The 16,214-nt window shown below is 34.7% G+C and overlaps 1 protein-coding gene across 1 annotated transcript; it reads right to left on the bottom strand.

Moving 5' to 3' along the window:
* Positions 1 to 11,978: 11,978 nt before the first annotated feature.
* LOC128232145 (lysozyme-like) lies at positions 11,979 to 15,902 on the bottom strand. The gene is made up of 5 exons (XM_052945539.1): positions 15,721 to 15,902; positions 15,484 to 15,605; positions 15,105 to 15,233; positions 14,589 to 14,700; positions 11,979 to 12,285 (listed from the first exon to the last, which is right to left on the bottom strand). Exons 1-5 carry the CDS (start codon positions 15,827 to 15,829, stop codon positions 12,077 to 12,079), a joined length of 681 nt encoding a protein of 226 aa, XP_052801499.1. The 5' UTR covers positions 15,830 to 15,902; the 3' UTR covers positions 11,979 to 12,076.
* Between the last annotated feature and the right edge of the window lie 312 nt (positions 15,903 to 16,214).

The following is a 16,214-nucleotide window of genomic DNA, read 5'->3' as shown; positions in this document are numbered from 1 at the left end:
AGCAGTGTGGACAGGGGTATTCATATAATGCAGTTCGGTAAATCTGATCTAGTTTTGATTAGAAGTCATATTAAAAAGTTGTCGGAATTCTGTTTTAAGGTTGGTATTTTGTTCGAGCTGGACGTTTTCGCTGCGGCATGGGAAATCCTTCATCGATCAACGGATTTTTGGACTAGGGCACTTGTGGCCTAGTTCATAGCCATAAACGCGATACCTGCATTCTCAAGCCGTATCTGGGGGTTTACTGACGTAATGTATTCATACGCTGTATTTTGATTGGATTGCGGTAAGCGAATTTAAATAATCAAAGTAGTACCAGAACTGATTACAATGAAAACATCCAATAAAAATAGTTCTCCTAACAATTCAAGCTAACTGTATGTTTAATGAAGCACAAGAAATTTATACGTAGGGAGTGAGTTAATCGGGTTAACTACATGAATGTTTTGCATACGGTCAGATTATATGCATGCGAATATGAACATATTGGAAAAGTACGCATCAAAATGTTTCCGTTCAATGCTCTGTATTGATAGACTGGTGCCCTCTTTCTCTTTTATCCAAAATGAAACCAGTATCAGCTAACCGCGGTGCCCGTCGCGCATTCGAAATGTCTTGTGAATTCATACGTAAAGCGAATAAAGCGTGCGGTCTAAGTAGAAAACAACCAGGAAAGTTGGTTAAAAAAAGTATTGTTATCCTTTGTATAGAATGTTGGTATTCCGAAGTCGTCCCTGTTCTTTTTTTCGACATAATTTGCATGTTTCCGTGATATTTTCTTTTCGATACAAAGTTTTTTTTTAACTAATCATCGCATGGCACTTAGCACTTCTTTAAATACAACATGATCTTTGGTACTTATTGTTCAAATACTATTAATGTTAACTAAAAACCATATGCCGCGTACCTGTATAACTTTATATTTTTTTAGGAAAAGTAAATCAGGGTACCAGTCTACTTATTGACCTCAAAATGTACTCTGATCAGAGCATCCGAATGATTCAGACATGTATGTTATCACTATTTCCGGATGCTGATGATGTGAATTTCATAGTGTTTTATTGATGAAATAAAGCCGACATTGAATGATTACACCATCAAACGGATTTATTTTCATCTTACCGTGGGTAGCATTTTTAATTTGACACGTAAATTTTCAAGCAATACAAGTTCGTTTGAAAGAAATCATGTAATTTCAATTTCGCAAAATGGAGATAAAAAATATCAAATATGCGCATACTTATTTATGAAGTTTCATTCTAAATGAGACCAAATGTATTAATATGTGCACAGCATCTGTGAATAAGATGATTGTTTACCTATGTGCATAGAAAAGTCTTGGAGCCACTCTCAGTGTAAGTACATAATTACTTTATACATTAATGATATGGTGATAAGCCATCGCCATTGATAAAACAATCTTGCATGCTCAATTTTGATTTCCTCTCTTATAATGCACCAGTCACTTGTTACCACGGCTCCCTCGAGGATATACCGGGAGGAAAAGTGCTGTGTTTTTACCTTTCAGGTGTACTCGTAGCTAGTATATAAAAGAACTTCAGCGAACACATTATATATTACCTTCTTGGACGTGTTGTAAACATCTAAAAAAATAAAAATAAAAATATCAACATTAAAGTTATGGAAGCCAGAACTAGTGTCCTCGCAATGCCGGGTGATTGCGGTGGTTTTGTCTTCCCTCAAAATATATCAGGGAATTGCTCTTACCTTAGATCCCGTGGGTGCGGGGACGTTATTCACGGGATTTTACCACCAGTTCGTTCTCACAGGGCAGGGATTTTACCGGGGATTGGCTGGACCGAAAGTCAAAGTACCTGCTTTTCCCTTGGGGGGGGGGGGCGTGGTTACAATTGACTGGTGCATACTTTACAAGTTCTTTTTCTGAAGACGCTTTGTGCTCACTTTTTGTTTTCTAGCCAAGAATGAAAATCAAAAATCAGTCAGAGATACAGTATGGTGATGCATTGTGGTTGATAGATCAATATAAATTTGTGAAATATTTGAGGGAAAGGTATTTAGTTAAATAATTTACAAGTGTAACTTTTGAGTTTTATTTTACAATGCAGTGCCGAATATTGTGGAGATAGAATTGAATTTGTATTAATTAATCAGTTGACTTGTGGCGTTTAGGGAACAAAATTATAATAAAAATATTCAATAAAGTTCCCTTATCACCCAATGTTGTGGGATAGTGAAGTAATGAAGATTTAACCTCACAACAGTCTTTCTCAAATGCTGTCCAGGCTTTTGTACGCTTAAGAATAACTAACCTCGCGATGTCAGACCAGAAATTATCTTGGCATGAGATTGGATCACTATGGATCATTATGCAGTCAATTGTAAATACGGCTCTTACATCCGGGGGTATACCGGGGATAGCCGGCGAAATGGGCCATTTTTTACCTTTCAGGTGGCCCCGCATTGCCGGATCTTCCCGGAAAATACATTACAGTGTGGATGGGGCTTAACCTAATGTCCCTTGGGTGCGGGGGCATTTGGTGGGGACTTTACCATCAGATTATCACAATAGGGCGGGGATTTTAGCTGGGGTTGGCTGGACCGAAAGTAAAAGTCCCCGCTATTCAGGGACCGGAGGGGGGGGGGGCATGGTTACAAATGACTGATGCATTAGCTTGTGTATTCAGATAAAGTTAAGAATATATAATTATTTATATATTTATATAAGTTATACTTTGCAATCTAAATCAAAGATTTGAAAAAGGTATTCTGTATCAATAAATGCAAGTATACATAAATGACTGTGCAAATCTTTATGTATCATCCAATTATGAGTACCTTGCAGGGTGAATGTTATTTGTTAAAATTATACTAAGTGAGCTTTCAAGATTACCTTTCCAATCGCATACACAATGCAGTTTGAAACCTGGATAATTAAAACAAATCTTGGTTGTAGACCATAACTATTAAATATTTGATAAGTCACAGGCATTATAAGGTACAGTTTAAATGGGCTGTACTCAGTTAATGATGAAAAAGCAAAAATTTAAAGAAAATTGTAGAAAATTGACATAAACTTGGTATCAATATGTACAATTAATGCATTGAAACTTACTAACTGATGATCCCCATAGTTTACAAATGATTTATTAATAGCAGTTATTTCGTGTTTTTCCATTAAAAAAGATTACTAGGTATGTCTACCGAGTACAATTCATTCCTTATGCGTGATCTGCCGTTGATGTTATTACAGGATATAAGCGTGTTAGATATACATCTGGAAAATTCCACCCAGTAAAAGTAAATCTTCATAGCATAGTAGATACGACACTTCACTGCATTTTTTTTCATTTTGGTATTTTATTTACAATAACGATATCAAAGAGTAAAATATTTTATTAAAAAAGTGTCCTTAGATTCGTTACAGGAAAAAAAACTTTTTTGGCGCCAATCTGGTGTACAGTCCCTTTCAGAAACAACAAGTGAAGCCAATGCTGTATTAATTTGAGACAAACAAAAAGAAGACAGCACAATTAAAGTTCAAAAAGTGTGACTAATGTGAGAATACCTTACATAATTTATAAATTTGCATGCGATTCAGACAATTTTAATGCTAGAAATCACAAAAAATCATTCCCTTGAATTATTCCTGTCATAGTTTAAAGCTGCACTCTCACAGATTTACCGTTTTAACAACTTTTTTTTTGTCTTGGAAAGAGCAAATGTTTGCGTTAACATCTTCAAACAATGATATCAGATTGCTGATAAACAATCAGCTCGTAGTTGTCATATTTCCTTTCGAAAATTAATGTTTTATGGCTTAAACTGTTACTAACAGTTTATGAATAATGCTTAAAACATCATTTTTTTAACTTTGATATAAAAATCTGCCATCTAAATTTTGGTCAGCAGTCTTATATAACTGGTTTCCATGGATTTTCTCAAAAATTGGCTCGTTCCAAGACAAAAAAACAAAAAAGTTGTCAAAACGTTCAATGTGTGAGAGTGCAGCTTTAAACTCATAATAAAATTTCAATGCACTGCATTTGACATAATTTTAAACAGATGAAAAAATGCTATTTTTAAAAAGCACAATATATCCTTTATGTGACCTTACAATATAATGAATTTATTCAGATAATAATTAAGTGACTTTTCTTGCACTTGAATGTGAAGAAGTCAAAGCTTGGAATTGAACACTAAATGAAACAAGAATGAAATTAAATGAATCACAAAATATCATCAAAATTATACACAAAATGTTCTTTGATATACAAAAAACTATACTAAATGTAACTCGGCTTCGTTCATTTTTCTAAACTTTCTCTCAGTGATAAGGAATAAATTTTATTCACTACAGTTGTTTTCTAACTTTATGAAAATAAGAACAATGGAAACAATGCGTTTACTACTGTATATCAGTGCAGATTGTTGGAGGTCATGGTTGTTTTCACTAAACCACCAATAAGCCCTGCCGAAATTGGATACTCATTTGGTCAGTCAGGTGTTTTTGGTAGGCATGATTAGCATGAACCTTAATTTTAACCATCATTGATGAATGTTTACAAAATCATTGAATTTTGAAATAACAAGCGAATATATGAACTTCCTTTGCGAAATGAAAGCTATTTTAGGCCTTTCTTTTTTTATTCTTTGTTTTACGAACCGCCAGGATGCCACATGGTCGTAGGAGGAGGAAAAAAAAAAAATTAAAAAAACAAATTCCATTTTTTTTTTCCTGTCGGAAAACATAAATGTTCTTAATAATGTATGAACTTATGAAGTTTTGTATGCATTAGTTAATTCTTTAGCAACTTAAGTCAATCAAACACATTTGTATTGTTTCATGCTTCTTAGAATAAACATGGTTTATACATAAATAACAGCTTTTTTCTTGTGTGGTAGAGAGTTGAAGTAGTATGTGCCTTTAACCCATTAACTACCTATGTACGTGATATGGTGCTTGTAATACAGTACTAAGGTAGGCGGTTAATCATGTAACACAGTATCCGCATTGGGTTGGGGAAATCTTAGTTTTACTTAAAGGTCAAATCTTACATTCTATTTATTGATAATTCTATTCTATCTATTGATTATACATGCAATAATACAAGTTTCTTTCATGTGTTTCTGGTACAGATGAGAAAATTCTACCTGTTCTACCTGAGGTACCTGCGTTGCCCGGTAATGATACTCCAATCTTTACCAGAAACACATTCATGATTTATACTTTTCTTGTGCACATTTAACTGCTAAAATTACCAAAAAAATGATGTTTAACGTTGATATTTTCATTATTTAAATAATTTACCAAAATGCATGTGCATTAAAATGTGACATGTCCGGTGTGCAGAAATTGATTGTGAAACCTGGCTGCACATACTAAAATTGATATTTTGATAGTTGCACATGTGAGATCAACAACGATCAGAAAAAACATCATTTTTTTAACTTTGATATAAAAATCTGCCATCTAAATTTTGGTCAGCAGTCTTATATAACTGGTTTCCATGGATTTTCTCAAAAATTGGCTCGTTCCAAGACAAAAAAACAAAAAAGTTGTCAAAACGTTCAATGTGTGAGAGTGCAGCTTTAAACTCATAATAAAATTTCAATGCACTGCATTTGACATAATTTTAAACAGATGAAAAAATGCTATTTTTAAAAAGCACAATATATCCTTTATGTGACCTTACAATATAATGAATTTATTCAGATAATAATTAAGTGACTTTTCTTGCACTTGAATGTGAAGAAGTCAAAGCTTGGAATTGAACACTAAATGAAACAAGAATGAAATTAAATGAATCACAAAATATCATCAAAATTATACACAAAATGTTCTTTGATATACAAAAAACTATACTAAATGTAACTCGGCTTCGTTCATTTTTCTAAACTTTCTCTCAGTGATAAGGAATAAATTTTATTCACTACAGTTGTTTTCTAACTTTATGAAAATAAGAACAATGGAAACAATGCGTTTACTACTGTTTATCAGTGCAGATTGTTGGAGGTCATGGTTGATTTCACTGAACCACCAATAAGCCCTGCCGAAATTGGATACTCATTTGGTCAGTCAGGTGTTTTTGGTAGGCATGATTAGCATGAACCTTAATTTTAACCATCATTGATGAATGTTTACAAAATCATTGAATTTTGAAATAACAAGCGAATATATGAACTTCCTTTGCGAAATGAAAGCTATTTTAGGCCTTTCTTTTTTTATTCTTTGTTTTACGAACCGCCAGGATGCCACATGGTCGTAGGAGGAGGAAAAAAAAATAAAATTAAAAAAACAAATTCCATTTTTTTTTTCCTGTCGGAAAACATAAATGTTCTTAATAATGTATGAACTTATGAAGTTTTGTATGCATTAGTTAATTCTTTAGCAACTTAAGTCAATCAAACACATTTGTATTGTTTCATGCTTCTTAGAATAAACATGGTTTATACATAAATAACAGCTTTTTCTTGTGTGGTAGAGAGTTGAAGTAGTATGTGCCTTTAACCCATTAACTACCTATGTACGTGATATGGTGCTTGTAATACAGTACTAAGGTATGCGGTTAATCATGTAACACAGTATCCGCATTGGGTTGGGGAAATCTTAGTTTTACTTAAAGGTCAAATCTTACATTCTATTTATTGATAATTCTATTCTATCTATTGATTATACATGCAATAATACAAGTTTCTTTCATGTGTTTCTGGTACAGATGAGAAAATTCTACCTGTTCTACCTGAGGTACCTGCGTTGCCCGGTAATGATACTCCAATCTTTACCAGAAACACATTCATGATTTATACTTTTCTTGTGCACATTTAACTGCTAAAATTACCAAAAAAATGATGTTTAACGTTGATATTTTCATTATTTAAATAATTTACCAAAATGCATGTGCATTAAAATGTGACATGTCCGGTGTGCAGAAATTGATTGTGAAACCTGACTGCACATACTAAAATTGATATTTTGATAGTTGCACATGTGAGATCAACAACGATCAGATATATCCAGAAATTACGCAATTTTAAAACAGTTTTAGTTTTGAAGTCTGCAATATTAGCAGTTGTCCGGTACAACCATTTTTGCTTTTGTACAACCATACATTTTGTTTGGCAATCAAAATTTCATATGGAAATACTAAGAAGCAATTGTGTTTCTGAATTCAGCAATTTTTTTAAAATCGATCTCAGACAACTACTATTGGCAGTTTCATTGCTCATATTCACATCTTTCTAAATTTCTTTGGTTTGCCGCCGACTAATACCACTTGGGGGTCGAGTCATTGAAATTTTTCACTATAAACTAGGCCATGCGACGAAGTAATATAAACTTACATTTTTGGAGGCGTCCAGACGTAATGCCTTTTCACTGACATAAGTATGTCGAAGGCATTTGGGTCTCCATGTTGTTTTTCATTTTCACATTCATCCTCTTTCACCGCAATGATCTTAATCGTTTTAATTTGAAATTGGTGAACAACATCAGGGGTCAGATGGGCGATGTTTTCTTTTAAGTCTATGAGGGTATCGTTCTTATTATTTGTGTAGCCGAATATACTTTGTATTTTCATTAGGGGGGGGTAAATGGTTTTGAAGCTGTAGACATACTTCTTCTTCAAGTTTCAAAAGTGTTCTGGAAGTTTTCCCCTTCACTTCGATCTCAAGTTGCACCCACACGGGCGCAGACATTTTGACAAACGTACCGGGCTGAATAATGTGCTTAATTTTGATTGGTTTAAAATACGGCACGCTTGGTTTCCCGCGTCATTTAAATAACCATTGAAAATTTAACTTCGGGAACGGGAACCAATTCATTTTCGATTCGTGATTTTTTTTTGACGCATTGGATACGACAGTTTATTAATTTTTTTCGAAAAAAATCGGGAGCGGAGGAAATAAAAAAATCGGAAATTTGCAATTTTTTTTTTTTTTCAAAATGGCATTTTTTCTGTCGGCGGGTCCGTAAAACGAAAGATCAAAAAAAAAAGGCCTTAGAGTATTTTATTTAAGTATTTGTAGTAAAGTAAATGTACTGCAACACCTGATACATGTTGCCTAGGAATCCAACAAATTCTAGGCACTCCAAATGTTAAAGTTCTATTCAATTCGGAGTGCCTTAAATGAAAGCTTCTTGATTCTACATTCAACATCTTCTTTCTGTATGACCAATGACCAGGAGAATCATGAACCTTCAACCAAAATAAAGAAAAATAACATCTAGTAGACCACGATAGAAGGCGTTCTGGTCAATTGCCATCGTTTTTGCGGGAAAGTGTTTTCACAGACACAGGTTAGTTTTTAGCAGTGTCGCTCAGCATTCAAGTTCAAATCTGAACTCAGCAGGCACGTTAAGGCGAAACACACCTAATCAGGACACATTGAAAGATCACACTGGTCTAGTTACAAGTGCATTCCAGTATGTTGCCGAGTTAAAATAACGTTTCGATGAGTTTAACATTTTATTAAGATAAATAGCAAAACGTACTGTTACCAAATGGTGCTCTTTCTAAATGTTCGTTTGTCTTACAGTACTGAAAAAAATGCTGTGTAAAATTAGTATGGAAACGGATTGAGCATAAAACATTTTCACAAGGTTTAGAGATGCATTGGTGTCATTTTCCCATTGATGTCCTATAAACACTTAACTGCATGTATCTTATATAATTCAGAAAGCTTTGAAACACAATTATTTTGTAATCACATTTCAGCCTTTAGTCTAGAACATTCTAATGTTCCATGCTCAGCTCTTATCTAGATGTTCGGGTTAGGGTTAGGGTAAGTCTTAGTCCTAGCCTGTAAGTTGGTAATATAGTGTGCTCTCATTCCTCCTTGCTGTTTCCCATCTAACTCCGAGCCTGTTTTATATCACATCAAAATAGGAATATTCGTGAAATTTATAATCACCACAAACGGGCCGCTAACTACAGAGATGTTTTATTCGCCGTCAGTCCAGATTATAATGTATAAGTAAAACTATCTGATTTTTGAAGAAGTGTATGTATGATTCTGTATTGATCTGCATATTCAAAAGTAATCGAACTTATAATGGCAGACTTTCTCTTAAATTATCCCATAGACTATCTTTCAACTCCTCATTAAATATGATTGCTAAATATTTAGTTATTTAGGTGTGCGTTATAATGCAAAATTTATTGATACAACTTAAATAAAAACTAAACACTATACATTCTGACTTCACGAATAGAAAATGCTTATATAACTATTAGTTTGTAAACCGCACTCTACTTTCAAACATAAATTATAATGACCGTGTACTTTATCATCCTAAAATGTCCATGCACTTTATCAATTTGGTTTTAGTTCATTTTTACCTTTGAAATAACTAGAAGTTAAACAATACACGCTGAAAACTATAAAATACATAAAATTTGCTTAAAATAAGATTTGTGTATGAATTATTTACGGCTAACATGAAGTAAAGCGATAGATTTGTCAAAAGCCGTGTACTTTGCCTTGAAATCAGTTGGTCAAGATTTTCAGGAAAACTTTAGGATATTAGAGAAAGTTCTTTATTACCGTGGATAAAGCTCTTAAATGCGGGGATTATTGTCTTTATTTCACAAAAATTCTCCAAATATTAAGAAAGTTATCTTTAAAAACCTTACCTGAATCGAGACTTGTTGACATTTGTTGCCGTGCACTTTACCAAATAAGTCACGTGGGTTCTCCACCGTGACTAAACTCTTGATTAAATTCCGGTAAAGAAACGAAGGCGGGGATCTGCAAGCGGCGTAGACTACGCTTTGTTTCATTTAAAATGGTGAAGAAATAGTCAAGTTATCTTTGTTTAAAGTCTTCATTCAAAGCAAAATATTGCCTTCCGACACACACACTGTTTTAGTTTCAAATGAAATTGTAATTATTAAAGAAGAAAAAGGTCAAGGTAACAATACAATGTACATGGTTTTTACTTTGATTTTTGTGTCAACTGTATATTTTCTAATCTTTTAAGGGTAATTTATGATCAATTAATTTTTGACACTTTCTTTCATTTATCGAGGTACCATCAGTAATCCCTTTCGGATCAGCACATTCTCACTATAGGTCGACGTTTCAAAACCAGGTCACGGATGTAAATCTTGCCCCTATACACACCCATACATTTTAAATCACCAATTTAGGTGAAGGACAGGTTCTTTCTGTTTATGTGGTTGGGAATATAGCCTTGTTACCATCGCATTGTCTGTATAATCATATCCTTTCTATTGACACCAGTATTGTACTAGTTGATGATGCAGCCTCAACATTATCATTATAGAGTGAATATCTCTTTTCCAAAACGATAGAAATTGACTCGAGAGAGAAACATATCAGCTTAATAATATAAAGTTGTTGTCATACTCATGAGCTCATAAATTACTCTTAACTATGAACTAACATTAATATTATAAACAATGGGGCAATCGCTTAAAGCTGTGTAGGACCTTACTATTCCCAGATCATATTCTTCACAGGTCTGGGAAAAATAGGATCCTATTCTTCACAGTTTCAAACTGTGACAATATATGATTGACCAAAATGGTGGTAAGCAAGAGAATCATATTCTTCACAGATTTTGTCGATAGCATTGCTGTTTGATATAGTTGATATTAAAAATGTAATAATAACAAGAAATGAAAAAAATAATGAAAATAAAATAATAATAATAATAATAATAATAATAATAATAATAGCATGATAAAAGTAATAATAATAATAATAATAATAATAATAATAATAATAATAATAATAATAATAATAACAACAACAACAACAACAACACATTTTCTTTAAACAACGCCTCATACAATAACAATAAAACATATTCTTACAACAACAATAACAACAACACCACCACCAATTCTTAAAACTAAAATTTTCTCTATATTTATCTTGGTCGGATTGTGTCCCCGAAGGTGAATTGTTACACTATCGTAAATGCTCGACCATATCAGGCAAGCTCGGAACAGAACTATCTTTAAACCAAAGCTCTTCTAGCACTGCGGTATCAACTGCTTGTCCCAAATTTAGTCGTTGAAAACGTTGAAAATACTTTTTCCAGTACATCTGTCAATGCCAACACAACTAACGACAACAAACACATTGCCATCTACCTTTACTAGGCATACACCAACTAGTACGGTGGCAACAAGAACCAATACTATTCCTACTTATACCACTTATACCCGTACAGCAACAACATAAAAAAAAATAAAAAAAATATCTTTACAACAACCGCCACTGCGCCTACAACTGCAGCCAACAAACAGCAACAGCAACAACAGAAACGACAACAACATAATCAACGAGTCTTTATGACTAGAATATATACACATACATGTATATCAACAAAATATATCTGCAATACTGGAAAAAGCAATATGTGACAAATGTGATTCAGTTGTAAAATTTACTCTTTTTTTTAAAAAATTGGTGCAATTTTTGACCTGTGAGGAATGTGATTTCATGGTACATAAAAAAAATCGGCTTCGATCACAAATTTCCCAGGAGCTGTGACATATATGCTCGAAATGTGTGACAAATGAGATCTTATTTTTCCCAGCTGTGAATAGTAGGATCCTATTTTTCCCAGGTGGGAAGAATATGATCTGGGAAAAATAAGGTCTTACAAAGCTGCAATCTCACAGATTTACCATTTTTACACCTTTTTACAATTTTGTCTTGGAAAGAGCAAATATTTGGGTAATTTTCTGCAAACCAATCATATAAGATTGCTGACAAAAAATCAGATCATTCGAAAATTAATGTTTTATGGCTTAAACCGTTACAAACGATTTAAGAAAAATGCATAAAACATCAATTTTTGAACTTAAATATAAAAATCTGCGATCTTTTTTTTGTCAGCAGTCTTATATAACTGGTTTCCATGGATTTTTGCAAAAATTGGCTCGTTCCAAGACAAAAAAAGTTGTAAAAACCTTCAATCTGTGAGAGTGCAGCTTTAATGAGCGATGAATTATCTCAAGACGTTTAAACATTTTCACGCTACGTGTATTTATTTTCATTGATTTAACATAACAATCCAAGAAGCATTATCCCGATATTTCGCAAGACCGACCTTCCACATTTATTGGACATGTGCGCATCCCGAGTGAGTCTTCACTTGTGTCCAGTAGCCCAGTGTGGAGGAGTGGTGGCAGCCGTTAGGTCCGCCATTATGCTCCCGGGAGTATCCCTCACACGTCAACGGGCAGTTATAATGGGAGGCCCACCGTTTCATGTAGTTCTGGACACACTGGGAAGCACAGTGCAGGTCCGCGGCACACGCTTTCCAGCCTACGGTAAAGGGAACGTAACAAATGGATGGAAGTTATGTTAGATGGGATAGCGGTGTTAGATGGGAAAGGTTATCGCTGTTATATAAAAAAAATCTGTTAAATGGGATATTATTGTTAGATGGGATATCGCTGTTAGATTGGGATATCGCTATAAGGTGCGTTATCGCTGTAAGATGGGTTATCGCTGTAAGATTAGATATCACTGTTAGATAGCATATCGCTGTAAGATGGGATATCGCTGTAAGATGGGTTATCGCTGTAAGATTAGATATCACTGTTAGATAGCATATCGCTGTAAGATGGGATATCGCTGTAAGATGGGTTATCGCTGTAAGATTAGATATCGCTGTTAGATAGCATATAGCTGTTAGATGGGATATCACTGTTAGATAGCATATCGCTGTTAGATGGGATATCGCTGTAAGATGGGTTATCGCTGTAAGATGGTTTATCGCTCTTAGATGGAATATTTCTGTAAGATGGAATATCGCTGTTAGATGGGATATCGCTGTTAAATGGTATATCGCTGTAAGATGGATTATCGCTGTAAGATTGGTACTCGCTGTTAAATGGGATATCGCTGTTAGATAGCATATCGCTGTTAGATGGGATATTGCTGTTAGATGGGATATCGCTCTAAGATATGTTAACGCTGTTAGATGGGATATTACTGTTAGATGGAATATCGCTGTAAGATGAATTTCCGCTATTGGATGGGATATTACTTTTTTATATATTTTTTTTAAGATTTGACCCAGTGACCTCATTTTTGACCCCACATGACCTACTTGTTTCAAACTATTCCAAGATTTCATCGAGGCAAAGATTCTGATTAAGTTTCATGGAAATTAGAGTAGATGTATTGCCTCTAGAGTGTTCCCAAGATTTTTGTAAGATATGATCTAGTGACCTAGTTTTTGACCCCATATGACCAATTTTAAAACTATTGTAAGATTTCATATAGGTAAACATTCTGACCAAATTTTAACATAACTGAGTATTTAATACCATTGTTTGTTTCGCGACACAATTTTTCAAAGAGTTTACCTACTGACCTGGTTTCTGACCCCATGTGACCCAGTTTCGAACTATTCAACAACAAAAAAGAAAAACAGTCTGATTAGGTTTCATGAATATAAGATTGCCTCTAGTGTGTTCCTAATATTTTTTCTAAGATTTGACCTTGTTTTGACCCATATGACGCACTTTTAAAAAGCAGTCGAAATTTAACCCAAGAGAACATTCTGACAATGTTTGAACATAATCCGACCAATCACCACCATAAAATAGTTTCGGACATGATTTTTATAGATTTGACCTAATGACCAAATATTTATCACATGTGACCCTGTTATAAACACCCCCGAGGGTTCATTGAGGAAAGCACAAGTTTCATGAATATTAGACCATAAAGATTTGACCTAGTGACCTAGTTTTGACCCCATGTGCCCCGCCTTGACAAGCGGTCCATATTTCATCAAGGGGTACATTTTGACCAAGTTTGAACATAATCCGACACATCATTTCCATTCCGGAGAAACAAATTCTGATATTTGACCTAGTGACATAATTTTCGATCATATGTGACCCAGTTTTAAAAACAAGTCCAAGCATGACCAATTTTGAACATAACTTGACCAATCATTACCATGATATGGTTCCGGACAAGATTGTTTTAAGATTGACCTAGATACCTAATTTTCGCTCATATATGGCCCAGTTTTATTTACGAACAAGAGAGCATAAAGGAAAACATTCTGATTAATTTAAATGAATATTTGACCATGTATTATGCCTCCAGTATGTTCCAAAGATTTTTCTAAGATTTGATCTAATGACCTAGTTTTTGACCCTATGTGACCCCATGTGACCCACTCTTACCAGTGGTCGAGATTTGATCAAGGGGAACATTCTGACCAAGTTTGAACATTTTCTGATCAATGCCTACCAATATATGGTACTGGACGGACGGACGGACGGACGGACGGACGGACGGGAGGACGGACGGACGGACAGCGCAGAACAATATCTCCCTCCCGAAACCTTCGATTCGGGGCATAATTAAAATGAAAAGAACGATCGGTATCTTAAATAGCGATAAAAATTAAGATTATGAAACCAATGCCTGTATTCACTTAAGTAAAGCAAATAATTGTTAAATAAATTCTTTGTATTATACACAGCAGTTTGAACACTTTTTGTTGTCAAGTTTGCAACATTATTTTAAAGATTTTCCAATTTGACTCTTGGTGCATATGTGAGTATGGGCCGTGTATTCTGCTATGTAAACGTTCAGCTTACTTCCACCAATGCTCCCACAATCAAGCCAGTAGTCATGTTTGATCTGGAAGTACCCACAGGACAGCGAGCCGACGTCATCAGCACACGGCTTGTTCGTGCAGCCGGACTCTTGCTAAAACCGACACGATGATGTTTCTAAGTATCCCTTGCTTGGAACGTATATAAGTCACAAAAGGCTTAACAGTACTCGGTTTATTTTCTAAACGTTTGCCTTGGATGTTAGTAGCATTAAACACATTTGTATATCAAGAACGAGATACCGCTAAGGAGATAAGGAACCACATGATATTCCTCCTACACAATCGACTGAATTGACGATGATTGTTTTATAATAATCAATCATCCCAACTAAATGTTCACATTTTAGACACATGTGGGGTTTTCAAATTTAAAGTGAATTACAATTATAATATAAATAACAATATAACTATGTTTTGCCACTTGGCTCTCATATGGTGAAATGCTATTAAGAAATACCCCACATTACACCCTGTTACCTATAGCACAGCATTTTACCTGACAGATGCACTCGAGGCAATGTTGGGAGACCACCCCTGTGGCGAAACTGTGAGATCCGGTGGAGCCGCTGCTTCCGCAGTGGGAAGCTGGAGAAACTGTCAGGTAGTTAGAGGCGGCCCACACTCGCTGTCAAGAATAACAATACTATGAGAATGCTACTTCCCATGGGGGACTATTAAAAAAGGTCAGAAAAAAGTTGATATAATATATATATATATATATATCTGTGCATTTCATTTATAGTCGAATCCATATACAATGTCTTCTTCACACTCATCTGCAGTTAAATATAAATACAAATACAAAATATGAAGTGTATAGCTTAATGTAACATTTTAATAACCACTTTTCAGCGGTTTCTGCTCCCACCACTCACAGAGTGCCCGTGAACGTTCTGCAGCTCGTACCATGTGTAGCCGTCCTTTGTGATAACGCCGCCGTTAAACTTGTAACACTCGCCGCTCGAGGCCGTAGCGACAACATTCGAACTGAGACCGGCTGTTAAAATAACATATCGATTTTAATTTTTATATGGTGTGTTTTATCGTTCGAAAAAGAAATTACATATGTTTGTAATTTCAAAACTTCAAGAACCCATATTGCAATAACTCACCCTGGTCCCGCACGTGCAAAGCGGCCGTATTGACGCACATACACGTGCCCGAAGCGGGCGCCGCCGTCGCCAGGGCAACCAACTGCGCAAGGAGCACAATCTTCAACATGGTGCTGTTGTTTTCAATATGTTAACTGTACACTAGCAAACAGTGCCGTCAATTGAGTTTGGAACCTCTGGTGGAGAGTTATCGCCTTATCAATGTTTCTGACACAGTTTCCATAACAGTCATATCGATAGCTAAATTAGCTAAATATACATGTATTTAGGCACGAAGTTTTTACGGTTCAAAATGACCGGATTTTTTTATTAAAGTTGCACTCTCATAGATTGAACGTTTTGACAACTTTTTTTTATTTTTTTTTTGTCTTGGAACTAGCTAATCTTTCCATGGCAACCAGTTAAATAAGACTGCTGACAAAAAATAAGATCGCAGATTTTTATATTTCAGTTCAAAAATTGATCTGTTATGAATTTTTCTTAAACCGTTAGGT

Source organism: Mya arenaria, chromosome 4 (assembly GCF_026914265.1).
Source record: "Mya arenaria isolate MELC-2E11 chromosome 4, ASM2691426v1".
In the NCBI taxonomy this organism is placed as follows: domain Eukaryota; kingdom Metazoa; phylum Mollusca; class Bivalvia; order Myida; family Myidae; genus Mya; species Mya arenaria.
Note: the sequence above shows the minus strand (reverse complement) of the source record. Positions and strands in the feature narration are given on the sequence as shown.

Coding starts and splice junctions, on each gene's coding strand:
- LOC128232145 (XM_052945539.1), bottom strand. CDS start 15,829: ATGTTGAAGATTGTGCTCCTTGCGCAGTTGGTTGCCCTGGCGACGGCG. Junction 15,234..15,483: donor AGAACGTTCACGGGCACTCT/GTGAGTGGTGGG, acceptor TATTCTTGACAG/CGAGTGTGGGCCGCCTCTAA. Junction 12,286..14,588: donor TTGTGGGAGCATTGGTGGAA/GTAAGCTGAACG, acceptor CCTTTACCGTAG/GCTGGAAAGCGTGTGCCGCG.